At 58.3% G+C, this 24,390-nt stretch overlaps 10 protein-coding genes across 10 annotated transcripts; 6 read left to right on the top strand and 4 right to left on the bottom strand.

Annotated features, from left to right (window-relative positions):
• Nucleotides 1-32: 32 nt before the first annotated feature.
• Nucleotides 33-3,083, bottom strand: PSEUBRA_005782 (Ribonuclease P/MRP, subunit POP1; the record flags this gene model as incomplete). Its single annotated transcript, XM_059465605.1, has 1 exon — nt 33-3,083. The coding sequence occupies one exon, from the start codon at nt 3,081-3,083 to the stop codon at nt 33-35; it is 3,051 nt and encodes a 1,016-aa protein (XP_059320345.1).
• Nucleotides 3,084-3,578: 495 nt separating this feature from the next.
• Nucleotides 3,579-4,892, top strand: PSEUBRA_005781 (Golgi phosphoprotein 3; the record flags this gene model as incomplete). The annotated part of the gene is made up of 1 exon (XM_016439199.1): nt 3,579-4,892. One exon carries the CDS (start codon nt 3,579-3,581, stop codon nt 4,890-4,892), a length of 1,314 nt encoding a protein of 437 aa, XP_016289969.1.
• A 95-nt stretch (nt 4,893-4,987) lies between these two features.
• On the bottom strand, nt 4,988-6,577 carry PSEUBRA_005780 (Bystin; the record flags this gene model as incomplete). Its single annotated transcript, XM_016439191.1, has 1 exon — nt 4,988-6,577. The coding sequence occupies one exon, from the start codon at nt 6,575-6,577 to the stop codon at nt 4,988-4,990; it is 1,590 nt and encodes a 529-aa protein (XP_016289968.1).
• Nucleotides 6,578-8,016: 1,439 nt separating this feature from the next.
• On the top strand, nt 8,017-10,226 carry PSEUBRA_005779 (WD40 repeat; the record flags this gene model as incomplete). Its single annotated transcript, XM_016439203.1, has 3 exons — nt 8,017-8,371; nt 8,451-8,532; nt 8,606-10,226. 3 exons carry the CDS (start codon nt 8,017-8,019, stop codon nt 10,224-10,226), a joined length of 2,058 nt encoding a protein of 685 aa, XP_016289967.1.
• Nucleotides 10,227-10,397: 171 nt separating this feature from the next.
• On the bottom strand, nt 10,398-13,991 carry PSEUBRA_005778 (uncharacterized protein; the record flags this gene model as incomplete). The annotated part of the gene is made up of 1 exon (XM_016439186.1): nt 10,398-13,991. One exon carries the CDS (start codon nt 13,989-13,991, stop codon nt 10,398-10,400), a length of 3,594 nt encoding a protein of 1,197 aa, XP_016289966.1.
• Nucleotides 13,992-15,151: 1,160 nt separating this feature from the next.
• Nucleotides 15,152-16,339, top strand: PSEUBRA_005777 (uncharacterized protein; the record flags this gene model as incomplete). The annotated part of the gene is made up of 1 exon (XM_016439174.1): nt 15,152-16,339. The coding sequence occupies one exon, from the start codon at nt 15,152-15,154 to the stop codon at nt 16,337-16,339; it is 1,188 nt and encodes a 395-aa protein (XP_016289965.1).
• Nucleotides 16,340-16,644: 305 nt separating this feature from the next.
• PSEUBRA_005776 (uncharacterized protein) lies at nt 16,645-17,247 on the top strand (the record flags this gene model as incomplete). The annotated part of the gene is made up of 2 exons (XM_016439177.1): nt 16,645-16,827; nt 16,900-17,247. The coding sequence occupies 2 exons, from the start codon at nt 16,645-16,647 to the stop codon at nt 17,245-17,247; spliced, it is 531 nt and encodes a 176-aa protein (XP_016289964.1).
• A 1,049-nt stretch (nt 17,248-18,296) lies between these two features.
• On the top strand, nt 18,297-18,712 carry PSEUBRA_005775 (Protein of unknown function DUF3759; the record flags this gene model as incomplete). The annotated part of the gene is made up of 2 exons (XM_016439172.1): nt 18,297-18,339; nt 18,438-18,712. The coding sequence occupies 2 exons, from the start codon at nt 18,297-18,299 to the stop codon at nt 18,710-18,712; spliced, it is 318 nt and encodes a 105-aa protein (XP_016289963.1).
• A 331-nt stretch (nt 18,713-19,043) lies between these two features.
• Nucleotides 19,044-20,163, bottom strand: PSEUBRA_005774 (Chromo shadow domain protein; the record flags this gene model as incomplete). The annotated part of the gene is made up of 2 exons (XM_059465603.1): nt 19,044-19,766; nt 19,876-20,163. The coding sequence occupies 2 exons, from the start codon at nt 20,161-20,163 to the stop codon at nt 19,044-19,046; spliced, it is 1,011 nt and encodes a 336-aa protein (XP_059320344.1).
• Nucleotides 20,164-21,398: 1,235 nt separating this feature from the next.
• On the top strand, nt 21,399-24,326 carry PSEUBRA_005773 (Rab-GTPase-TBC domain protein; the record flags this gene model as incomplete). The annotated part of the gene is made up of 1 exon (XM_059465602.1): nt 21,399-24,326. One exon carries the CDS (start codon nt 21,399-21,401, stop codon nt 24,324-24,326), a length of 2,928 nt encoding a protein of 975 aa, XP_059320343.1.
• Between the last annotated feature and the right edge of the window lie 64 nt (nt 24,327-24,390).

Genomic DNA, 24,390 nt, shown 5'->3' with positions numbered 1-24,390 from the left:
GGCTTGGCGATGTGTGTGGATCATTACGGGCATCACATGAGGGGTATAACACTGGCACTGACAGCACGAACCACCGACGTGCCCGGCTCGCGCATCAGCAGCAGATTTGTCGTCTCAACCGGATTGCGTGGCTGCCTCCGACCCTTGTCCTCCACCTTCAATGCTTCGATCCTGCGCTGACGATCAAGCACCTCCACCCAGGCGCGCAGCGTAACAGCTCCGATACCGAACCCTTTGCCGTTGCCCAACGAGTAGTCGCCGTCCAGCACGGTGCCAATAGCGTTGTTCCAGTCGGCGCTGCGATCGTGCAGCTCCTCCGGGTCGGATGCTTCGACGAGGTACTTGCTCCAGGCATTGTCGGCGGGAATGCGGGCATCTTTTCGTTTCGAGACGGTTGAGGTAGCAGGAGCACTGCGTCCAAGTTGCATGATCTCGCATCGTCGCTCGATCAGCGTCTTGAGATGCTGCTTGTCGATCTTGCTTCCTCCAGTACTGTTTCGATTGATCACTGCCGCTGGATGGTCGATGGGATCGAGGTGCTGTATCCAGCTCAGATGGTCGTCGAACGAGGAAGCAAGCATCAGGCTGCTGAGTGGCATGACGGTTCCTTTTCGGATGGCGTGCAGCTTGACAGCGACCATGGCCGAGGCGAGCGAGGAGGCTGAAAGTGCAGCCTCGACCTTCGAGATTCCGGCATTGGCGACGAGCCAAGGCTGAAAGTAAGCAGCCAGTCCTGAGTACAGTGGCGCTTCTCGGCTGAATAGCCTTTCCGAGTTGCTTACGATCCATTCCGAGTGTCGTGAACCACCGAACGGATACGGCCTCGCTGCACCCGTTCGATCTCGTGCGAGCTTTGTCGTGACTTGCTCTGCCGTATGTGTCTGCTGAAAAGCCTGCCAATCTTTGTGTGACGGGAACAGATACTCTGTTCTCTTGCCCTTCGGTCTCCTGCCCCACTCTTCCTGCCCTGACAGGGCTGCCTCCTTCTCGCTCACCGCGTACGTCTGCGTGCCAATCCAGTTGTGTGGGTAGCTCAACATCCCTGCCTCTGCTCCTTGCTTGCTCGTCCCGGCAGCTGAAGACAGAGCTGCCAACTCGAGTCTCTGGTGCTTCAGCTGATGCTGACCTAGCACTCTGGCTCCGCTCGAAGCGCCTGATTGATGTGTAGCGACAAGCGACAGGAAGAACGCCATTCCCCATCCGCGCGGAACGATGAGGGTGTAGCGGTCCACCGACGGCTTTTGCACGACCCGATCGCGGACAATGACAACAGGCACAGCATCGTCGCGCGAATCGGGCTGCAGTCGAGATCCGGAGATCGTATTGAGAGCCCTTCTGGAGTCGATTTCGCCTTTGCTGAAGCGTGGCGGTTTGGCGCCCATCCAGAAGAGCTCGTCCGATTTGACTTCTTCAGTATCTTTCGACGCTTCCGATGATGCATCTGCATCGGTCGAAAGAGGCTTGAGCTTCGGAGGATACGAGAGGCGCGGATCGTTTACTCGCACTTCGACCATGGCGGTACCCGTACCGTCTTTCTTGCTCAAGAATCGGCGAAGTTTGATCTCGTCATCCTTGCCGCTGCTGCCTTGCGCCAACCTGAGCACCGCTTGCAGTAATGGAGCAGCGCGAGGGCCGATAAGCTCGAAGATGTTGTAGCCTTGCTTCCGCCTCAACTCGGCTTCGTCGTCTAGCAAGGTAGAACCCTGTTTTGAGTCAGCTAAGCCATTCGTATCTGTTGTGATCGAAGTCTTAGCGCTTCCGGCTCGATATGCTTGCCGTCTGCGCTTCTTCTCGAGTTTGGACAGAGAGCTGTCCTTCCCTCCTGCTGCCAGCCACGGGTCGGGCGCCGAATCCAATTGAGATGCATACGTCTGCACCACATTCGTCGCAGGTGCTACGAGCTCGAAGAGTCCATTCTTCTTCTCGTCGACCATGATGATACCGGCTGCTTTGAGGGCTCGACGCACGTGTAGATCAGCCGCTGGGTGAGCAAAGACCAAGGCCTCCTTGCGAATGTATGCGAGTTTGTCCTGAACGAGCGCGCTCTTCGAAAAGCAACGAGCACCGGAGAGCAGGACGATGCGCACGGGTGCGAGCGCCGCCGCTGTGGAGCTATGGTTCGGGTCCGCTCCCTGGTGTGTAAGAACGGTGTCGAGAACTCGAATCGATTGTGAAGTGTCGGTGGCAAAGGCGAGGACGTTGGCGAAGCCTGCTCTGCTCAAGCTGTCGCTCAGTCGTCCGAGCAATGTCGAGTTCACGGCGTCGCTGGACAGACCGTCGCTGACAGCTACGCGAGCGCCCAAGCGAAAGACCGAGGAGTAGCTCGCATCGTGCACGGTCACGAATTCTCTTGCACTCCTCCAGCTCGCCCGATGACTCTTCATCATGGTCGTCTCGGGCAGCACAAAGCCCCATCTGCCGTATTTGGTGCCCTGATCTCTCTCCTTTCCCTTGCCCTTTTCCGTTGTCATCCTGAACCTCTTCGCGTGCCAGAGGTGTGTCTCGAGCCACCTCCTCTGCGGGTGAGACGCTCTCTCGGCCAGCTTCTTGCGCCTGAGAGTGGCTTGGATGACACCATGACTAGGAAGCCTCTTCCTGATGTCGGACCGTGATCGAGCCTGGGTCGTGCTGCTGCGGAGCTCCGCGAGTGCTTTGGAGCGAAGTCGTGATGGCAGTCGGAGAAGATTGTGCGAAGCAGCGCGCCTGCGCGCATGTCGAGGAAGTAGTTGCCATGCTCTGGTGGTGGTCGCTGATTTGGCCGACTTGATGGAGCGGAGAAAGCTCTGGATCTGGAAGGCTCGTGAGGATACAAGCGACTCCAGCTCGATGCTGGTTGGCAGATTCGATGCTGTAGTGGTTGAGGAATGTCCAGGAATGGGGGTGGAAGATTTTGAGACCGTCCGTGAGCTGCTGGCTGAGGAGCTTGTGGCTGCCGCGGACTGAGTCTGGATGAAGCGAGCAGTATGAGCCCGCTCTTGCTTCCGCTTCTTCCAGTTTGGGCCTTGACCGTCGGCGACTTCGGCAGCGCTTGGGGTCTTTGAGCTCGAGGCTGCCGACGGCGCTGGCCGCTTCTGAGCCGGCATGGCCTATGATGGCAACTTCTCGAGCCGACTTGAGACCGACGGTGGGAACTATGTCCTTGCTGTCGGAAACATGGGAGGGCGCTGACCAGCGTTGCCGAGGATGATGGAAGGAGGACCTTTGGAAGAAAGCTCAGCTTCCAAAAATCTCAAAATCTCGAAAGGGTGGAGCGAAAGGTCAGGGTCCAAAAGCCAGTGTCCCGGCCGAATTACTCTTTCCCCTGAGCAGTCGCGTGGCTGCCAAAAGGTGCATTGGGCAGCAGCAGCAGCAGTTCAAGCGAGCCAGAGACCACAGCGCAGAGACAAACACAATTCATCTTCCAAGGAGCGGTCGGTGCTGCTGCAGCCACGGGACCTTTTCTTGGCCGTCCATAGCTACCACCACTACCACCTCACCCTACTTTCATCTTCTCGTTCGACATCGTGCCTACGGGCGACGTACCTAAACCAGTGCTGGCGGCTTCATCCTAACAACAGCGCCTCCTCACCGCTTTCAACATGGCTTCAACACAGAGCAGCGGCCTTCAACGGCGCCGCGCTGCTGGAGGCGCTTCCGCATCCGCAGGGCCCAGCAATCCCGCCGCTCGCATCAATGCCGACACTCCATCGCACTCCCGCACTGCTTCACCTGTTCTCGGCGGTGCTTCGACACCCACCTCACCGCACCCTCCCACTGGCTTTCCCAAATCCTCCTACGGATCACGCTCAGCAAACGGCTCCGTCACAACCTACGACGAGTCGGTGGGGCATAGAGTAGCGTACGACCCACGCGATCTCACGGACGAGCGAGAGGTCGGGGAGAATCCTCGCCTCACACTGATGGAAGAGATCCTGCTCCTGGGTCTCAAGGACAGGCAAGGCTACTTGTCCTTTTGGAACGACAACATCTCGTACACCCTCCGCGGGTGCATCCTCATCGAGCTTGCCCTCCGACGCCGAATTGCCATCACCAAGGATCCCATGCGCAAGCGCTACGGTCTGTCCGAGCGGGTGGTCGAGGTGATCGATGGCAAGATGACCGGCGAGGTTCTCCTCGATGAAGCGCTCAAGATGATGAAGGCGAGCGACCGGATGTCTGTCGCCCAATGGGTGGATCTCATGAGCGGCGAGACGTGGAACGTCATGAAGATCGGCTACCAGCTCAAGCAGGTGCGCGAACGACTCGCAAAGGGGCTCGTCGACAAGGGCATTCTGCGGACCGAGAAGCGCAACTTCTTGCTCTTCGACATGGCCACGCATCCGTTGAACGACACCAGCTGCAAAGATGCGGTGCTGCGGCGCGTGCTCACGCTGCTCACGTCCAACTCGTCGAGTGTACATGCGGACACGTTCTATAAGGAGGACGCAGCGGGGGACGGAAGACCGGTGGCGTTGAGGGTCACACGAGCACTGTGCTTGCTCTGCTGCTCGTTTTCGGCCAATGTGTTGGAGAATGCGCTCAACCACCTTTCGTACGAGGCACACGAATCGGCGTTTCAAAAGGCAGACGATCTGTTGGAGGAGTTTGCGAATTGGCCCATGGCCCCCAGTTCTGGTTTGTCAGGTGGCGGAGTTGGGGGTGGACCGGGTGCAGGCGGTGTTGCGACGTCATTCTCGTCTGGCGGGTCCAAGTCGAAGGCGAATGGAGGGGCGAGGATCGGCGAAGGGTCGATGCTGGGAGAGAGGGCTTTTGACGAGGGGAACGTCGGTGCGTCAGTGCAGGAGCTCGCCAAAGCGTTGCAGAAGGAGATGGACCAGGAGGGCGACACGTTCATGTTTGAGTGCATCGCTGCTGTTTTGAGCGTGCTCAGTCGAATGGACTCGCTGTTGTAGCCTGCTCCTCGGTGGCCAGTCTTTGCATACAATACACATCACGCATCTCTTGCGTCGTGAAACAGACTGATGATTGCAAAAAGAACATTGAGACTTCAAATCGACATCATATCATCGTCCTCGTCCACAGGCTCGTCCATCATCTCGCCCCTCGCTGTTGCCGTGAGCAACTCCCTCCTAACCTCTGGCGAAATGCCCTCGTGCTTCTGGACCCTCAACAGATCCAGCAGCGCCGACTTCTGATCCGGTGTCAGATCCTGCTTGTACCTCTGTGCGAACACGAGCATGCTCTGGTGCCACAAGACGGGCATCCTCCTCTCCCTCGTGATCTTGTCCAGCTCGACGCCCGAGTTGGGCTCTGCGAATCGGATAAAGTGGAACACGAGCGAGTCGACGACCTTGTACGGCAGCGCGTATTTCTTATCCAGCAACACTCGAATGAAGAGCGAGGTGGGTCCCGAGTACTCCATCTCTGCCAAACGCAGTAGTGCTGCGGCCGAGTGCAGGACAGGAATCGAGACCTTGGCGAGAACCGACGAGACGATGGCGGCTTCCTTGAGCGTCAGCGTGCCGGATTCGCACATGGGGAAGAGGAAGCCTTTGAAAAACGCAGCGGGCTTGTAGATGGCCTTCTTCATCGCTTCGTACGTCTGGTACGAGACTTTGCCGTCGTCTTGGATCTCGTCGCGTACCTTGTCAAGGAGAACGAGTTCGTAGAAGCGCTGCATCTGGTCGGCCTTCATGGTGGACACAAAGATGCGGACCGCAGCGAGGGTGGCGTGCGGTGTCCACATGGCAGGATCGGTGATGTAGAGGATCGACTCCCATGCTGGCAAGGAGGGCACGATCTTGAAGGCCTTGGGGAGAGGACCGGACTTGTAACGGGAGAGGAGCTCGCCGACCTTGCGGTAGACTTCGATGACTTTGGGGTTGATGCCTGGTGGCATGCGTCGCTCTTCGAGCTGCTGTTGGGTCGGTCCGTCGCCTGCTGCTTCAGCGGCTTCGATCTTTTCCATGATGAGATCGGCGAGCGTCTTGTTGCCGTGTCCACCAAATCCACCTGCGCCGCCCATGGGAGCATCGTGCTCGTCGTCGCCGCCATGCTCGGCCTCGAAATTGTCGAGAAGCGCTCGATCTGACGGGTCGATCTCGAGATTGGCGTCGTACGATGTCCAGCCATTGGCACCCATCTCTGCTTCATCGTCGTCCAGCTCTCCCAAATCATCGAGGTCTGCATCTTCATCGTCCGAGTCGTCAGGCATGGCTGCCGACGCGGATCCTCTCGGCCCATCGCGTGCGGTCATGCCATTCGAGGCTGAAGTGGAAGCGCCAGCTGATGCCGAGGCAGGGTTCTGCAACTCCAACTCTTCACGCTCAATCTCCTCCTGCTGTTGCCGTGCGAGTCGCAAGATGTTCCTCGATAGCTTGGGGTCGATGTACTTCTTCTCCTTGCTGGCTGCGCCCGCCTTTCCTCCTGTGACCATACCCTTGGGAGCGGCATACTGCTTTTGATCCTCCTCATCGTCGGATGCTGATTGCGGCTTGGCTGTCTTCTTCGATCGACGTCCGGGCGCCGATACGAGACCAAATTTAGAGGTCAATTGGTCTTCTTGGAGCTGCTGTGGGAGTGGATTGTGACGTTTTGATCCGCCCTTGGCGAGCTTGGTGGTGGGGATGCGTGGCATGCTGGGCGATGCTGCTCCGGTGAGACTGTGAGTTGAAAGGCCTAGCTTGCGCTGCTACGAGTCTGCGCTTGTTTGATGAGGCTGAGGTGGCGATCGAGAGACTCGTGGTGCGACGTGTTGGAGAAGGAATGGCAGTATCAGTGATGAGGAGAAGGAGCTCACTCCACAGACCGCTGCTTCAAGCGTCCTCCCAGGAAAAGTTCTCAAATTTTTCGAAGAAACCCTGTCCACGGTGGCCAACACGCTTTCCGAGAGCCGAGCATAATGTACCCAGTGTGTTAGCATGAGTAGCCTCACAGTTGTAAAACCGCCTCAGCCACGCTAAAAGCTCGAGGCGAGGCTCGCTTCCAACTTGGACAGGGAAGAGGCCAAGGGAAGGCGAGAGCTGTCGGGTGATTTTCCGGACCAATTCTGGCCCTTCTTCCGCTCGACTGGGGCCCGGTTCAAAAGTCGAGTCAATTTGCGGCGGCTTCATGCAGTCGACCTTTTTTCATCTTGTTCCCGCCAAACCACCCAGCCACGACGCTCGCCTTTTTCTCCTTTTTCTCTTAAATTAAAATCCTTTTTCGAAACGACCCCTTTCCATTTGGCGCTGCTTCCTGCAAGCAAGTTGTTAGTGGGCTCACCCTGCGCCTGTTGCAGCTGCAAAGTTGGATTGATTTCGATTTGTTTTTAATTTTACGTTGTTGTGCGTTATGCAGTGGCACCTCTCATTCGTCGCCGCCAGAAGAGAGCTGGCTGGCTGGCTGGCTGAGTGACAGGTCAGTGTGCCGTTTTGCCGAGGCGTGGTTGCGCAAAGACAATCTAGAAGCGGGCGGGTTCGAGTCCATTTTCGAGGCTCGTCTGAGTGCGTTGGCAAGCCGCCGTCCGTGTCCGCCGTATGCAGCCGGCCAATCTGTTGTAGGCGCGTGTCTGCCTGCCTCTCTCTTAAGGTCTGCAGAAGCCGCACGGAGCGGTCTGATCGCAATCTCACTCTTTGCGCGAGCTGGACAATCGGCTTCGTTCCTTCTTGCTTTCCATCCCGCTATCATCCCATCCGCGTCCCGTCGTCCCTTTCTTACTACTTGCTCTTCTTCACTGCCTTTGGTGACACGAGCTGCAGCATTCGGTTCGTGACAGTCATCCTCCTGTGTCGAGGCCTAGTCTGCACAGCTTGACCCTGCATCAGCGCGCATCTCCATCGACGACGTGTCATCCACCACTGCAGGTTCGACCGTCCATCTGCACTACCACCACAACAAGCTGGCAAAGCTTCTCAGCGCACCTCGCATCAGCATCAGCCACACATCGTTATCCTCCAACAGCCTTCATCTGATAGGTGATCCTGGCACGAATCGAAGCTCGGCCACTGCTTCGTACATAGTCAGACCCCTCGATTGCCTGCTTTCGTCTGCCTCGACCTCTCTCTGTATCAACAAAAGCAAGCTCCGTAGCCAAAAATGTACAACCATCGCTCCATCGTCCCTTCGGCCGGGGCACAAGGCCCTCCTTCTGGCCCACCCCCTCCCGGTCCAGGTGGAGCTGGCCCATCCCAAGCAGCTGCAGCCGCCGCAGCCGCCGCGCAACAAGGCCCGCATCCTGGTGGTCCCGTTGCCGGTGGTCCTGGTGGTCCCGCTCCTGCCGGTCCTCCTGGAGCCGCAGCTGGTCCTCCCGGCGCAGCTCCTCCCGCCGGAGCACCCCACACCAGTTCTGCCAGACTCGCCGACCTCCTCGACTTTGTTCGCCATGAATTCGACCTGCTCGGCAACGACACCGCCAATTTCAAGGCACAACGCGATGACTTGGAACACAGAGGTATGTTGCCTAAGCGATTTGCATCTCCTTGCATCCCGATCCAGTATTGACCCGTTTCCTTTGCCCTCGCCTCCCACAGTCACATCACACATCAGCGAAGTCAACATGATGCAGAACCATTTTTACGAGCTCGAAAAGCGACACACGCAGATCATCCAACAGTACGTACCCCGTTCACCCCTCCAGTTCTCGCCATTGCACGTCATCTGACCTTCTGACGTTCGTGCCACACAGATACGAAGAAGAAGTCAAACGCCTGCGCAGCATCCTCGACTCTCGCGGCCTGTCTTCTGAGCACGGCGCTCCTCCCGCATCCTCCGGTCCTATGAGCGGACCACCCCATCTGCCTGCTTCTGGCGCCTGCGGTCCACTCCCCATCGCCTCTGCTGGTGGCCCTCCCCCTCCCGGCGGCCCCGGCGGCGCAGGCTCCGCAATGTTCAACGGCAACGGCTCCGAGTATCCTCGCGGCAACGGTTTCGATCGCGACCGCGAGCCTCTTCGCAACCCCACGCCTTCCGGCGGCAAAGACGCCAAACGCATGCGTGTCGACTACTCCGGCCCGCCCAGTCCCGGTGCGGATCGGGACTGGATCAAAAAGGAAGAACGTCCGTCCCGGGAGGAAGACAAATGGGACCGTCCCTCCGGAGGAGCTGCGCCACTAGGACCTGGTCCGGCGCAATCCCCACACGGCGCCCCACCCCTTCCGCCAGCCAACTACCGCGACACCGCCGACTCGCCCACCGCCGCCGCGGCCGCTGCTGGCAACGTCACGCTCGCAAGTCTCTCCGATATGGATCCGGACGAGATTCCTAAGGATCTGAAAAAGGAAGGCGCCGATTGGCTAGCCATCTTCAATCCCAAGATCAAACGTACGCTCGATGTCAACCTCGTGCACACGTTCCTGCACGAATCGGTCGTCTGCTGCGTCCGCTTCTCCGCCGATGGCAAGTATTTGGCTACGGGGTGCAACAAGTCTGCGCAGATCTTTGACACCAAGACGGGTGCGAAGACGTGCGTGCTTACGGACGCGAGTGCGGGGTCCAAAGGCGATCTGTATATCAGGAGCGTGTGCTTTAGTCCCGATGGTAAGTGTTTGGCGACCGGAGCGGAGGATAGGCAGATTCGGATCTGGGATATTGGCAAGAAGAAGGTCAGGCATCTGTTTGCCGGGCACAAGCAGGAGATTTACTCGTTGGATTATTCGAAGGATGGGAGGATCATTGCGAGTGGGTCGGGGGATAAGACGGTGAGGATTTGGGATGTGGAGAATGGGCAGTTGCTGCATACGCTTTACACCAGTCCGGGGTTGGAGCATGGGCCGAGCGAGGCGGGCGTGACGAGTGTCAGCATTAGCAGCGATAATCGTCTGGTGGCGGCAGGAGCGCTAGACACGCTGGTGAGAGTATGGGATGCCCAAACAGGCAAACAACTCGAACGACTCAAGTCGCACAAGGACTCGATCTACTCCGTCTCCTTCGCCCCGGACGGCAAATCCCTCGTCTCCGGCTCGTTGGATAAGACGCTCAAGCTGTGGGACCTCACCGGCACGGCCAAGGCGGTGAGCGAAAACCGGGCGGACGAAAAGGGCAACGCCTCGTGCGCAACCACCTTTGTGGGACACAAGGATTACGTGCTCAGCGTATCCTGCTCGCCGGACGGGCAGTGGGTCGCGTCTGGCAGCAAAGATCGCGGCGTTCAGTTCTGGGATCCCAAAACCGCCCAGGCCCAATTCGTCCTTCAGGGCCACAAGAATAGCGTCATCGCCATCAACCTCAGTCCTGCCGGTGGTCTGCTCGCCACCGGAAGCGGCGATTTCAACGCTAGGATCTGGAGCTACGATAGGATCCAAAACTAAGTCGCCAACTTCGACGTTGCTCTTGTCACACATCTGTACTTCTTAAAACTTTTCAAAAACTGCTTTCTGTCATCACATCCACTCGCAGTGTGTCACACCGCCACTGATAAGACTGAGAGCACGAATTCTGATCATTGTCCCATTCGAAAACCACAACTGAAAAGCGTGAGTCTAGTGTCGACCAAGCACCTCCTTGACGAGGACAAAGCCGACGCCGGCGCCGAGGCCGAGCATGTAGGCTGGGATAGCGCCGATGCTGAGCATGTGTCGTTCGTGCTCCGACTCGTGCCTGCCTAGCAGGGCATAGAGGTCCAGCTCCGCGTCTTCATCCTCGCTCGACGATACCGGGGTGGCAGGAGTGGCTTGAGAGTAGTACGGATTGAGGGAGGAGAGATACGTCGCCCAAGACGAAGGGGAGATGAGCGACTTCCACCCTCTCTTCTCTTTCGGCGCCGTGGTCGACTCGGGCGCGTCTTGCACCTCGAATTGCTCCACTCTCTCAGCTGAAGCAGTGGGGAGGATGGCAGCAGCGAGCATCTCCTCCAGCACCGTCTCCTCATCTTCGACGTCCTCCTCCTCGGCGGGAGCAGCGAACATGTCTTTGAGCCCAGACGAACCCTTGACGGTCGACTTGCGCGAAGAAGGCCGATCGAAGGCTTCGAGTTGAGCCTCGAGATGCGTCATCCTTCGAGCGAGACTCTCGAACTTCTTGCGGTCGACCAGCACCATGGATCGTTTCTTGATGCTTCCGGTGCCAGATGGGTGCGGTTCGAGCTGTGTCAGTGGTACGAGGAGCTGAGCCTCGGCAGGAGGAAGAGGAGAATGGAGGGCGGGCTCGACGGCTGCCTCGGGCACGATGATAGGTTCGACGGATGAGGAGACGATCTCGAAGGAGTCTTCGTCCGCAGCCGAAGGCGTTGCGTCGGTTGCTGTGGCGGCAGGTGGTTCGTCAGCGGCAGCATTGTCAAAGTTGTAAGGCGCTTCCTCAGCAGCTTCGTCTGCTGTGATCTTGGCGATCGCAGGGAGGGCGCTTGGCTCCTCCGCAGCTGAGTCATCGGACGGTGGGATATGCGGAGGCGATATGTCCTCAGCCTCGTCGATCGGCTCTTGAGACGTGTCCAGCCCGGTCGAGACCGGAGTGTCCATCAAGACTGGGTCGGCTCGTTCCGCAGCGACAACGTCGCCGTCCTCGATGGCTGGATTGTCTTCCTGCTCGGAAACCCCTCCGTCAGCCGGCGCCTGCTCATCTTGGTTCTCATCCGTGACGGAGGGCGCAACGTGGACCGTGACGGCGTCCACCTCCTCCACAGTAGCGGCTGGCGACCCCTGCTTGAACAAAGACGACAGACGCTGCTCCACCGACGCCCCGCGGCGCAGACCATCTCTCCCCTCCTGCTCCGAAAGAACCGTTTCTTCGTATCTCTCGACTGGCACTGCGACCTCTTCCTCTGGTACCGTCTGCTGCTCGATCTCGAGCGCCTCCATATCTGCCTGCAAAGCTTCGCCCTCGGCTTCACTCGCCACACGCTCTAGTCCACGTCTCGGCAACATCGATCGCCGGGCAACACTCGAGTCGAAGACGCCAGTGAGACCCTTGCGGCTCGAGGTGCGGCCAAGAGTGCCGCCCCAGCCCTCTTCGTCTTCGGCCGTGGCGTTGGAGCTGGACGACTTCTGTCGCAGCATCGCGGTTCCACGTAACGAGGAGAAGAGCTCGCTCTGCTGGGCGTCGGCGTTGAGCAGGGAGAGGACGGCTTTGCCGCGCTTGCTTCCGAAAGTGGCTTTGCGGCCGACGGTGCCGCGGATTGAGCCAGCTGGTTTGCGGACTGGTTCGTCGGGGAGATGAAAGATGTACTCGTCGCCTTCGTTGTTAGCCTGTGCAGTCTCTTCTGCAGACGCCTGCTTCGGAGAGTCCTGCAAGGGCTGAGGTGAATCCTCGAAGTGAGGAATAGCAGGCGCCGTGTCTCCTGCTGCCGCACGCAGGCGAGCGGTGCCAAAGTCGGGCTTGGCGATCTCGTTGTCTGTCGTCTGATCGGTCGACATGAGAGCCTCAACGAGCTCGCGTGAGCTCTCTGTCCTTGTGTGGAGCTGGTCCCTGTCCAAAGCAGCCAGCTCGTCGTCGGTGTACAGCGAAGCACGGTACGGACGGCTGGGTCTCAAGATGGAAGCGGTGGTGTGCGAACGAGTCAGCTCGCTCTTGGTCGATGTCTCTACCTCAGCACTCTCGTCCGCAGTGGTTTGTTCGGCTGCTGCGGGGGTAGAGTCATCACCAGCCAAGATGGCCCGAATAACGTCTTCGTCCAGCACGCCGAAACGAGGCTTGTCAAAGTCATCGTCTTGGGTGAGGTTCAGGTCGCTCTCGTGCTCACTGCATTCGGAGACAGAGCTCTCGCCGTCCACCGAAGCGGTGTCGGCAGAATTGTGTCGGATCAACGAAGGCATGCGCAAGACGTTGTCTGCGCTTTCGCTGGAGCCTTCGCGTCGCTGATGCAGCTTGCCTTCGCGGTCATCCTCAAGAGCCCAGCTGACGGCTTCGGTATCCTGAAGATCTTTGAGGCCAAGCTCGTTCGCGAGGTCGAGAGCCTCCTGCTCCGTGAGACTGACGAGCAGCGCCTCGACATCCTCTCGCTTGGTAGTCACCGGACCACCTTCGAGCCAAGGGAAGTCAGCGGTCGACCTGCGTGGACGCAATGGACGACGGAGCGAAAGCTTCTTCTCCTCAGCCTCGGCGAGAAGCTGCTGCGCCTGATCGCGGACAAAGCCTTGAGCGTAGACGGCATCGATCGAGCGGTCGGACAAGGGCATCGACTCGGTGGTCGGCGAGGTCTGGAAAGCCTCGATCATGCCGCGTACCTTGCGGCTGTCGCGCATGCGCTTCAGCGTGAGCTTACTGGTGGTCTTGGAGCTGCGAGCAACGCCATCTTGCTGCGAAGCATCCTGATCATCGTCAGGCGAGCCGTCTTGGTCCTCGTCTTCTTCGCGCTGCACTTCCTTGGCGGACTTGGGCCAGCGCAGGGAGCCCGACTCGTAGCCCCAGATTCGACCACGAAGAGCATCACGTCGAAGCTTGCGGACAGCTTCGATCATGAGCTTGCGCCATTTGAGGTTGAGACCTTGGCGCTCGAGCTCCTTTTCGCTGAGACGGAGGAAGGCTCGACCGCCCATCCTGGAGCTCCTCACGTAGGCGGTCACGTCCTCGACGACAGGTCGAGGCACTAGGCCAAGCACGTGCGTGAGGTAGAGGGCTACCTGCGAGGGCAGCCATACTTTGGGGTTGTGGGGCAGGTTGGCGACTGCTTCAGCCAAGCGTTCGGTTTCCGACTCGGATCGAGGTGCATGAATGGAGACAGACATCAGCTCAGGCGTGCTGATAGAGCTAGGCATGCGATGGACGGTCTTGCTGCGCTTTGGCAAGTCGAGAGTGTGCGGGAAAGGGCTGCACACAGGCGAGATGGCTGAGTATTGCGCGATGGGCGAGGATGGAGAAGTAGGAAGGTTGCGGCCCGCGGCAGGAGGCGGAGAGGTGGTCAAGCTGAGGCCGAACTCGGAAGGTCTGCTCTGCAAGCCCTTGGGACGCGATCGGGTCGAGGTGGACATGGAGGTGGAACGTGAGAGGTAGGAGTAACCTTCGAACACTTGCCCTCCCGGGCTGAAGCCGGCCACGTTGGGAGCATTGGTGGCAGTGGTAAAAGTGCCGCTCTGCTTGGGGTTGAGCGAAGAGCGCGGACGCGATGGAGTCGAGATAGCAGGTGGTTCGTCGCTCGCCATCTTGAATGAGGTTAATATAATCAGATGAGTGCGAGAGAATCGATGTTTTGCGAAGGTATGGGTGCCGGCTCTACGGCGGCAGATAAAAGCTGTCGTTATAAGTGTTCGTGGAGGTCGTTGAACAGGTCGTGAAGGGATTCGTTATGAGCGTGATAGCATGGAGATGCGACGGCAATTGGGATGGTGGAAGAGACTCAAGATGAAGTCGGCCGCAAGTTGTCAGATGAAGGAGGCAGCGGGAGCAGGCCTGCACAGCGCATGAAGAGACGGCTGCTGAGTGGTCTGCCGAGAAGACGAGCAGCGGCTAGGAGCAGAACAAGCACAAGAGAGCGGACAGGGGAGCTGTAGGGGCGGTCAGTGCTCTCAGCTGTCAAGATCGGATAGCCAGGCTAAATTTCAACTCTACGACGCACTCAGCCGAGACCAGAAGTGTTGCTCTTTCTCCAAAAGACCCCTTTCGGCAAGCTGCTGAGCACTTTATGCGCCTCGACGCGTGCCCTGCAGGGCGTGCGTGTTGGTCGACAAGCCCCTGAGCGACAAAATTCAAGCGCCACCATCCGAAAACGTCAACTCGATCCGTATCAGCTTTATAGATAAGAGCATCATGTGTTCGATACGTCAAGCTCAGGGGCTACAACGCCAGGTCTGGCTTCAACAGGAGACGTTTGAAATGCTCCTTGTGTCATTTCCCACGCTGTGAAGTCGTGATGACTGGGCTTCGCTAACTTATCGGCTGCAGCTGAGAAATCCCTAAAGTCACACGACAACAGACTCGCATGCTGTCGGCTTAGCCGCTCTCCACCTGAATCACAACCGAATGGGGCCGGAGCAGTCGTGACAGGAGCACAGTTCCTTGAGTCATCTCTCTTTGACTGCCGAAATGTGGGGGTCTCTGGGCTTCGTATCATGGCGCTGCAAGCGCTCGTACTACAAAGCCTTGTGACGCAGAAGCGCTCGCAACTGGAAGAAATTTACTCCACCTTTCGAAGGTCGAGCGGCACGGACCCTGTCGTTTGTCGCTCTCGACCCCTGACCATCATACCTCCTATCATCGTCGACCAGAGCAAGGAGCTGATCTCTAACCTTCTGCTCACAAGTGGACATAGTGTTGGCACGCTGGCGGGCCCTCACCAGACATGACGTCTCCTAGGCTTGCCACAATGGGTATGTTCATCATTGACGAGTTCCAATTCCTCGATCCCACCTCGGGCAAGGACCTGGGCAACAGGGGTCTGGAGGATCAGATCGGTGGAGGGGGCTGCTACTTTGCGATAGGAGCGCGGGTCTTCCTACCACCTTCAAGCATCCAAATGGTCATTGATCGCGGGTCCGATTGGAGGGAGCAAGATCAGGCTGTACTGGACCGATTCGATCGCTCTTCCATCGAAGCTGGTCCGTCGTCCATGTGGCACTACAGGTCGAGACCGGGTGGCACAACGAGGGCGGTCAATATCTACAAGGGCGAACATCGCGGCTTCAACTATCTTTCGCCAAAGATTCGACTCGAGCCGAAGGATTTGTTGCAGTGCAGCACGGCTGATCCGAAGAGTCTGCCCGAATGGATCCATTTCATATGCTCGCCTGAGAGAGCGCTCGAGTCGATCTCGCAGATCGATGACATACTCGCCAAGGACAGTTGTGCAAGAGCCTTTCCCAAGCTGGTCTACGAACCAATACCGGACTCGTGCGTCTTCGAGAACCTGCAGGACTGTCTAAAGGTGCTGCCGAGATTGGCCGTGTTCAGCCCGAACCACGAAGAGGCTGCGGACCTGCTTGGGCTGGGCGAGGAATGGCAACGAGCGCTTCAGCAGGCTTTGTCAGACACAGACTGCACGACTGATCTCATCGTACGCTTCATCACGAACAAGCTCGCTTCTGGCTTCACGAAAAACCTGCAGCGACCAGAGGAAGGCGAAGGCAAGGAGCACGGACCATTCGGGCCTATCATCTGCATTCGTAGCGGCGCATGGGGCTCTGTGGTGGGTCAAGCAGGGCTCGGATTCCGACACGTTCCAGCATGGCACACATCACCCGAGTCGTCTGAACAGGGACGTAGTGCGGAGGGCAAGGCTGCTCCCGATACGAGTTCTTCTCGCATCAAGGACGTGACAGGCGCAGGAAACTCCTTCCTCGGTGGCTTTAGTGCACATCTCGTGCAGACACAAGGAGATGACGAAAGAGAACCGATGGATAGGCTGGTGGAAGCAGCGAGGCATGGAGCGGTCTCTGCTTCCCTGGTCATCGAGCAGCTTGGGTTGCCATCATTCGATGTCAAGGACGGCCAAGAACTCTGGAATGGCCATACAGCTGCAGAACGTCTCGATCTGCTGCGAGCAAGGCTCTCGTAGCAGTCTGTACATCACCTATAGACATGCAAATCAGCGTACAGAAGATAGCACCCTGGGGTCTCACCAACGTCGGAGCGCGGAACTCGAGGACAAGAGGAGGATTTTTTCACGACTGTCAGACCGACAGATTTGCCAAATCTGCACAAATCGTTCTTCGCCACCCTGGAGCCAGAAGAACTTGATTGGCACGGATCAACGAGCGCCGACATCTCGAGATTAGAGTTTGTGCCCTACCTCGCGTGACATCCTCCCAATCCTGACCCCCCACCTTCACCATCATCAACTTCTTGAAGCATACGTACACGATGGCGCATCCACAAACGGCATTCGCCCCACAAGGTGCGACAGTATCGGCCTTCTCAGCGCTGAACATCATCTGGCTGCTGCACGCGGCGCTCGAAGGGCCGGTTGCGTTCATCGGCCTCTTCCTCACCCGCGGGCTTGCATTTAAGGACGAGATCAACAACACTACTGCTGTGATCATCAAGGTGAGCTCTCTTCCTTCTGTCCCATCCTGTCTTCTCAGGTCTACATACTGATTCGGTCGTTTGGTTGTGCAGCTCTACGCAACGCTCTCGCTGGCGCTTTCGATCGTGTGCATCCTCTTGTACGGTCTGCCGGATTATCTGCCTGGCAAGCGGGCCGCGGCGATCCTGCTTCTGCTCTACCACGGTGTGGCCTCGAGCGTGCTGCTGAACGCAGAGCCTTTTATTGACTTTGCGTTCCCAGCGCTGCTAGCGAAGCACGGCGTGCGGGTCGAGTCGGTCGCGGGTGTGGCTCATGGCTTCCTGTCGCTCCTGACCGTGTCGTGGTGGCAGGCGTCGCTGAGCGCTGTTCGGGCTCAGAACGGGACCATGGCTGCAGGGCCAGCGGCGAGTGCCAAGGGCGGAAAGGGCAAGCGCAAGTAAGCATGGGCGAGCATGTATTGACTACAAGGCATCGAATGAAGATTGATACCATCTGTTCCGCTACCTGTGAGAGAGCACGCGCTGACGGCAGAGCGCCTGATTGTGGGACACGGCTCTTTCTTGGGCAACACCACAGAGGAAAGATTGATCGAGCCGATCGACTTAGCTCACAAAAGATCGGAAGATTCGTCACTCCTGAACGGGCCGACTGAGCGCCCGCACAGGCCGACCAACCTCTCTGCCTTCTCTAGCGCCCTGGGCCTGGTGCATTAGCCCGACTTCCTTTGCCTTCTCGCATGACAGCGCTTCGCACGGCATTGTGCGCCACCACGCACGACGGTGTGCAACCGCACCGCCTCTCGCGCATTGTCTGCGCCTGGAAGCGTTGCTTGGAGGGGCTCAAGCGGGCCAGCGTGTCGCTGTGAAGACTACCGTGCAGCAACGTCGACCTCACAGGTTGTCACAATGGCGGAGCTCGAACGACGTCACGCTGCCCCTCTGAATGGGAACGTTTTGAAAGCAGCCCTCGGGTGTGCCGTGGGGGCATTGTGTTTTTTTTCGGGAACTTGCGCCGCAGGGTGACGCACAGCCGAGCCAGCCGAGCCAGCGGGGCCGCCGGCAGCCGTGTTGCTTTCGCTCTGGCTTGAAGAAAATATAGCACTTTGGCCGCGGCATGGTCCGTTCACCAACCTTCCCGTCGGGTGCCGCGAGTGTGACATGCACGCACGCAGGCACAGCCTCGGCCCAGCTGCGTCATTGACGAGCGCTAGACCAACACTTTACCCAAAAGCTGTGGCAGTGTGCGTGTCGTTCCTGCCCAGGCGACGTTTCACGTTGTGCGGCCCGTGTGCTGGAAGGCCTCCCGGAAGAGGCGAGGCCTTGGTGCTGGACCGTGAGTGTAAGCGAGCACAGGCCAGCCCCAGAAGCTTCTACCTGCTCGTGCTGGAAGACATATATACCGACACTTGCTGAGCCTCCACCCGCCGTCAAAGCAACCAACATCACAACTCCATACACCCCACACCACCCACACTCACAAATCTATCAAAATGTTCGGCTTTGGTAACCACGAGGAGGCGGCTGACTTTGTCTGTAAGCATCATCCTGCCCTCACTGCTGTTCACCGCCCTGCTGCCTCTCTAGAACATTCACTGACCGTCTCTTCCACCATCCGCTTTTCGCACGCACAGACAACCAGGACCCGCAGCAGCACCAGTCCAAGTTCTCGCACGAAGCCGTTGGGTTCGGTGCGGGTTTCGTCGCCATGCGCGAGTACGAGAAGCGCCAGGAACGCAACGGCGAACCCATCAAGCACGGCATGGCCAAGGAGATCCTCGCCGGCATCGCCGGCGCCGAAGTCGACAAGCTCTTCGAGACCAAAGGCCTCGACTTCCTCGACCGCGAGGAGGCCAAGCGCCACGCCCGCCAGCAGGCCGAACAGATGTACGACCAGCAGTACAACTAAAGACCACATCCACCTGGTTGTAGGTCAATCGCAATGAATGCATGTTTCTTTCAGGTCGTGGACGATGTGTCGTGTGCGATCAGGGTCGATAACAAGTCTTCTGGAGCTTGACATCGACTTTTGAGAAAGCTCGCCCTCCTACGCATCCGTCCCCAGAGCGTGCCCGCTATCCTTACAAGTTGGTTGTACATTGGTATCGAGATGGCTGCTATGGTATCGAGATGGCTGCTAGAGAGACACAATCGTACAACGCAGCTGTACAAGGTATGTTGATCGTCAAAAGAATCTTTTGTGAGAGCACGACAATGGAGTTTCTAGAGGAGCGCGATGCCTATTTACGTGCTGGCTGCGGATTGGTGAATCGCACGTGGTCCTCGTAGAACTCGATGACCTTCTGCGGGCACTTGTCGTTGCAAATGTCGTTGTCCACCCAAAGTCGAGGGCCCTTGCCATCGTTGTCGCTCGTGCCGGGGAACATCTCTTCCATGGTACTGATCCACTGCGGGTGGGGTCCGAACTGGACGTAGCTCTGCAGCCGACTGTCCTTGGGATCGCGCTGCATGTTGAGAATGCTCTCGACTCTGTTCTCCCAGTCGTCTTTTTGTTGGTACATGTTCAGATAGCGCTGACGAACGCGTTCGATAGCCTTGCGTTGGCCCGCCGGATTAGGGTCGTCGCTGTTGTCTTCGCCCTCGTCCGTGTCCGAAGTAGGAGGCGCACGTCGGCTCGATGTGGACGTGCGCGGCTTTTTCGCGGGGCTCGAGTGCTTCGACGATGCTGCGCTTGCTCGTCCTGACTTCTTTGCTTTGCCCCTGCTGGACGGCTTGATATCTTCCTCTGCAGACTCTTCGTCTTCGTCCTCGTCGTCCTCGACATCGTGCTGAGACTTGCGCTTGCGGATCTGCTCAAATTTCTTGGGCTGCGACTTGGAAGGTTGGTCTTTCCAGTAGTCGTCCACAAGCGTCTGTCCACCCTCGACAAGGTTCTTTTCGGGCTCCCAGGTGTTGTCTTCTTCTGGCCAGCCCTTCCATTTGACCAGGTACTCGCATTTCCACTGTGCGATTGGTCGACAAATGGAAAAATATCGCAAAATCAGCCGGTGTACACTTACATGCATCATGTCCATGATCGCGAGCTCTGATCGGCATGGCAGGCAAACTTACCGAATCTGTGTCTTTCGAACGACGATGTGCGCGAATTGCCTCGACCTCGAACTCCTCCTCTTCGTCTCCCTCCTCCTCGTCTTCATCGTCTTTGACTTCGAGGGCCTGTGATGCCCCCTTGGACTTGGAAGAGCGGCCGTTACTTGCTGGCTTCTCATCTTCCATGTCTTCGTCGTCAGACATGTCGATCGTAATGGTAGCAGCCTGTCTGCGACCGTTGGATTTGGAAGGGGAAGCGCTGGCAGAGGCCGTGGCGCTGCGGCTGCGGCTGCGCGGAGTTACAGCCATCTCGGTGAAAGAGGTGTCGACGGTGGTGGATAAGGAGGTAGTAGCGGGAGAGGACGCTCGCTTCGGGGGATCGTCCGGTGCTGTGGATTTCCTTCGGAGGAGAGCGTCTCGAAGTGTTGAAATCAGCTTGGCGGGCTCGAAATGAGGGCGACGCTGGGGAAAGCGTCGGATGCGGTGATGGTACGAGGCCGCGAGCAGGAGGGTCGAGTAGTAGCGTCAAGCCTCAGAACCAGCGACGGATGCCACTGGATCGACAGCGATAACTTTTGCTGCTGCTGAAGTTGCGGCGTGAGGACCTTGAGGATGATGGGGTCGACGGAGACAATAGTCGCCTGTTGTAAAGACGCAAGGAAGGCCTCGATGTTGCAGTGAGAGAATGTGTAGACCCAGAAGGGCGATCATCGATGATGGAAGTGTGGAAGACGGATGGAGGGCTGGAACAACCGGAATGCTGAGCTGGGTGCGGGTCAGTGAAAGAAGAATTGATCAGAGCCCATCAGACCCTGCGCTGCGCTGAGCAGAGCGCTGCCCCTCTTTGTTCCATCACAGCTCTGTTTTTTGGCCCATGCGACGACGGACGCGACTTTCGCAAAGGTGCGAGCGAGCTGCGCTGCGCTGCGCGAATTCCAAGCCTCATCAACTCTACACGAGACATGCGCACAAAGCGGGGAGCGCGACGGCCCGATTTCTGTGAGATTTGGTCTCGATAGCGATCTGCGCTGGAGCCTCACTAGGCCTGTGCGTCTCCCAAGCAGGACCTCTACTCAGCCTCGACACTCGAGAGCAGTCATGCGTATCGCATCTGCCGAACTATCGGCTCCTTTCCCATGCATGCCGTGAGAAAGTCGGAAGGTCCGAGATGACGGAGTGTGATGGGATTCGGCGTGATGCCGCTCTTGGCGCTTCCATCCTCGGCACGCTCTCTGGCTCAATGGTTATGGGCGCCAATCAATTTCAGGGTCCAATTTGAGCCCGAACGCCCCGCGGGAAGGAGTGACTTGGAGAGAGGCATGTGCTTTGTTCATTACAGGCGCACCGCCTTCCTCGATAGACCTCATCAACTTCCTTCCAAGCAGTCGCCTAGCAGCATCACGGTCACATCGCGCAACAACAGAGCAGACAATAGCCTCATACTCGGCCAATTGATCATGGCCCCTTCCACCCATACCTAGCCGACTCAACAGCAACTCACTCACCAGAGTTGCAATCGACGCCAGAACTCTCGATCTCTCGCCATGTCTGCAGCGGACGGCTCAATCACGGTGTCGAGTGTGTCTCCGCCTTCCGACAATGTTGAAGACGTCCCACGCCCCAACGAATTGGCCCCTCAAGACTCGAATCATGCAGCCGAAGGTAGCACTGATGCGATAGAGGAACAGAACGGAGAAGAAGAGAATGGAGAAGCAATCTCGTCTGAGCCAAAGGTCGCGGAGACCATGGCCGTCACATTTGATGACACATTGTCGGACAAGCCAAACTTCGAATCGAAGTCCACCGAGGAAGAGCAGCCAATCGCCTCGGACGCGGACGAAGATGACGGTGACATCTCGCTGGTCGGCTCACCCAAGGCATCTGACGTGTCACTAGCCGGTCCTGCTTCCACTTCGCACCGCCGCATCGACTCTGTCCCGCCAAAGAAGTACAGCGTCTCTCGTGATCCAACAAGCGCACTGACGGCTTCCCTCGCCTCAACTTCGCTGCAGAATGTGATCCAAGAGGAAGAAGCAGACATGTCGATACCTCACTACGACGACAGCGTCGAAGTCGACCTCGCTTCTCGCTCTGCATCGCCGCATCCTCCGACTGCTCAACACGACGAGCTCGCATCGCACCCCTCCCCCGTCGTTGTAGATAAGGCGGACCTCAACTTTGTCGACATCACACTGGACGCACCCGAGGACGATGCTTCGCTCAGTCGTGGCTCACTAGGACCGTCAGGTAAGACAGCAGAGCAGGTTCGCAGCGATGCCATCTCTAGTCAAGACCTCCAAGCCGGCAACGTGGAGCCCGTACCAACGTCGGTGCCCGATAGCAGTCGAGCGGTGAACGAGCTCAGTCCAACAAGGACTCCACAGGCTGAGGACGAGGGCAGCAATCGGAGCGTAGAGGGCCGCTACAGAGGTCGAAGAAGTGCACCTTCCAGCAGACCCGCGAGCCCGACACGTGGTCCAAGCCCAAGTCCTTCACCCAATCAATCTCAGACGCTGTCACATGACGCGAACGAAGGCGTTTCATCTAGGTCCACTTTGAACAAGAACGGTCTCTCGATCACGCCGGCACCGGTGCTGCTCGCTGCAGATGAGAACGGCAACATCAGCGTCATCCCCGATTCTCTCATCAGTCCTCGATCCGCGCCCAAAGATCTGGCTCCTAATGATGCAGAGCCATCGCAATCGGCACAGTCCGACGAAGTAGCAACATCATTATCTGAGGAGGTGGAAGCTGTTGAGGCTGCCGCATCCGCTATCGATGGCGAGGCCGCACCATCCTCATCCACCCCGCCGAACGGCGCCAACCTCACCACCACCACTTCTCCCGGTCTGACCGACAAAGCCGACCAAGTCGACCCTGCCAGTCGTCGCAAATCCTCCTCTGCCAGCTCGCACCCCGTCGACTCACGCACACGCATGACCACGCTCCCCGCCAAACCCAAGACGGAAGAAATCAAACACCGTGCCGACTTTGAGCGCATGATGATCGCCGCAAAAGAAGCGGAGCGCAAGAAGCGCGAGGACGACGAAGAGCGCCGACGGCAGCGACAGGACGAGCAACGCGAGGCGCTAGGTCGGTGGGAGAAGGAGATCCTGCCGTCCTGGTCTCGCGCGCGCAAGGATGCCGAGCTCGAGCAGTTGTGGTGGAAAGGTGTGCCGCCGAGTATCCGAGGAAGGGTGTGGGCGTTGGCGATTGGCAATCCGCTGATGCTGTCGAGGAGTCTGTTGGAACAGACGGAGAGGAAGGCGGCGGGGAGCGAATCGATTATTCCGCGTCGCGTGCTGGATCAGATCGAAGAGGATGTAGAGGAGACGCTACCGAGCTTGCGGCTGTTTCAGGCGAATGGACCGCTGCACGACGACCTGGTTCGCATTTGCCGCGCATTCGTTCTGGTGCGTATAGGTCAGCTGGCTCAGCTGGACCTCGCGGGGAATGCCAACAAGGCTGCTGCGCATCATCACGCACACAGTTCCGAGCTTCCCGGCAGCGGCGAAGTCGACAATCACTACGAGCCACAAGACGAATACGCCCGTCGCGGCATCGACATCTATCAACCTGGTCTCGCCTCTCTCGCCGGCGTGCTGCTCATTAACATGTCGGTCAACACAGCCTTCATCGCGCTTCTCAACCTGATCGAGTCGAAACCGTGGCTCAAAGCGCTCTACTCCCTCCTGCCCACGCTCGTCTCCCCTTCCGCACCGTCGAGCCCCGTCAAAGCGCGCGCCAGCATCGCTTCCACCACCCGCACCCCGGGGGGCGCCTACACCCTCGCACCCAAAGAAAAAGCCATCCGGAGCTTCGAACGCGTCCTCGAGACGCTGTTGGGGGATCAAATGCCCAAAGCGTACGCCAACCTTCTTGGGCACAACGTGCGACTGTACCGCGTGGTGCTGCGCGACTGGGTGTCGACCCTCTGGGCGCGCTGGTTGGACGTCGACACGGTGATGCGCATCTGGGATGTCGTGTTGTTGGACGAGACCGATTCGGTCATCTACAGGGTGTGTTTGGCGTTGGTGCAGACGTTGGAGTCGCGGTTGTACGTGCCGGATCAGGCGGAGTTGGAGAGTATACTGCGCGGGACGAATCGGGCTGCGTTGGGGGTGTGGAGGAGGGAAAAGGAGATGAAGGGGGAATTGGAGGTTCATGCAAGAGGCATGGGGAGTCCGACGAAGCGTCGATCGAGCGTGTCAAACACGTCCAGGGAGGCACTTCAATCCGCGCCGTCAGCGTCGTCCCTCGCGTCGGATGAGGTCGAACCCCCGAGGCGGAGCAGCTCCCTCACCCACCCCGAACCAGCCGACGCGGAAACGGAGCAGGTCTCCCCGCGCGACTACATCTACGAACAGTACAACATCGAAGAGCACCACATCTTTGACACGCTCGAAGCACAACGCTCCTGGTGGAAGCAGTCGACGCTGCAGCGTCTGTTGGAGCGCGAGTTGAGCGAGTAGCCTTTCGTCACACTGCTCAATCTCATCTTCACATGTCTACACGAGTGAAAGAGAAGCTGAAGGT

This window comes from Kalmanozyma brasiliensis, assembly GCF_000497045.1.
Source record: "Kalmanozyma brasiliensis GHG001 unplaced genomic scaffold PSEUBRA_SCAF7, whole genome shotgun sequence".
Taxonomy (NCBI): domain Eukaryota; kingdom Fungi; phylum Basidiomycota; class Ustilaginomycetes; order Ustilaginales; genus Kalmanozyma; species Kalmanozyma brasiliensis.
Note: the sequence above shows the minus strand (reverse complement) of the source record. Positions and strands in the feature narration are given on the sequence as shown.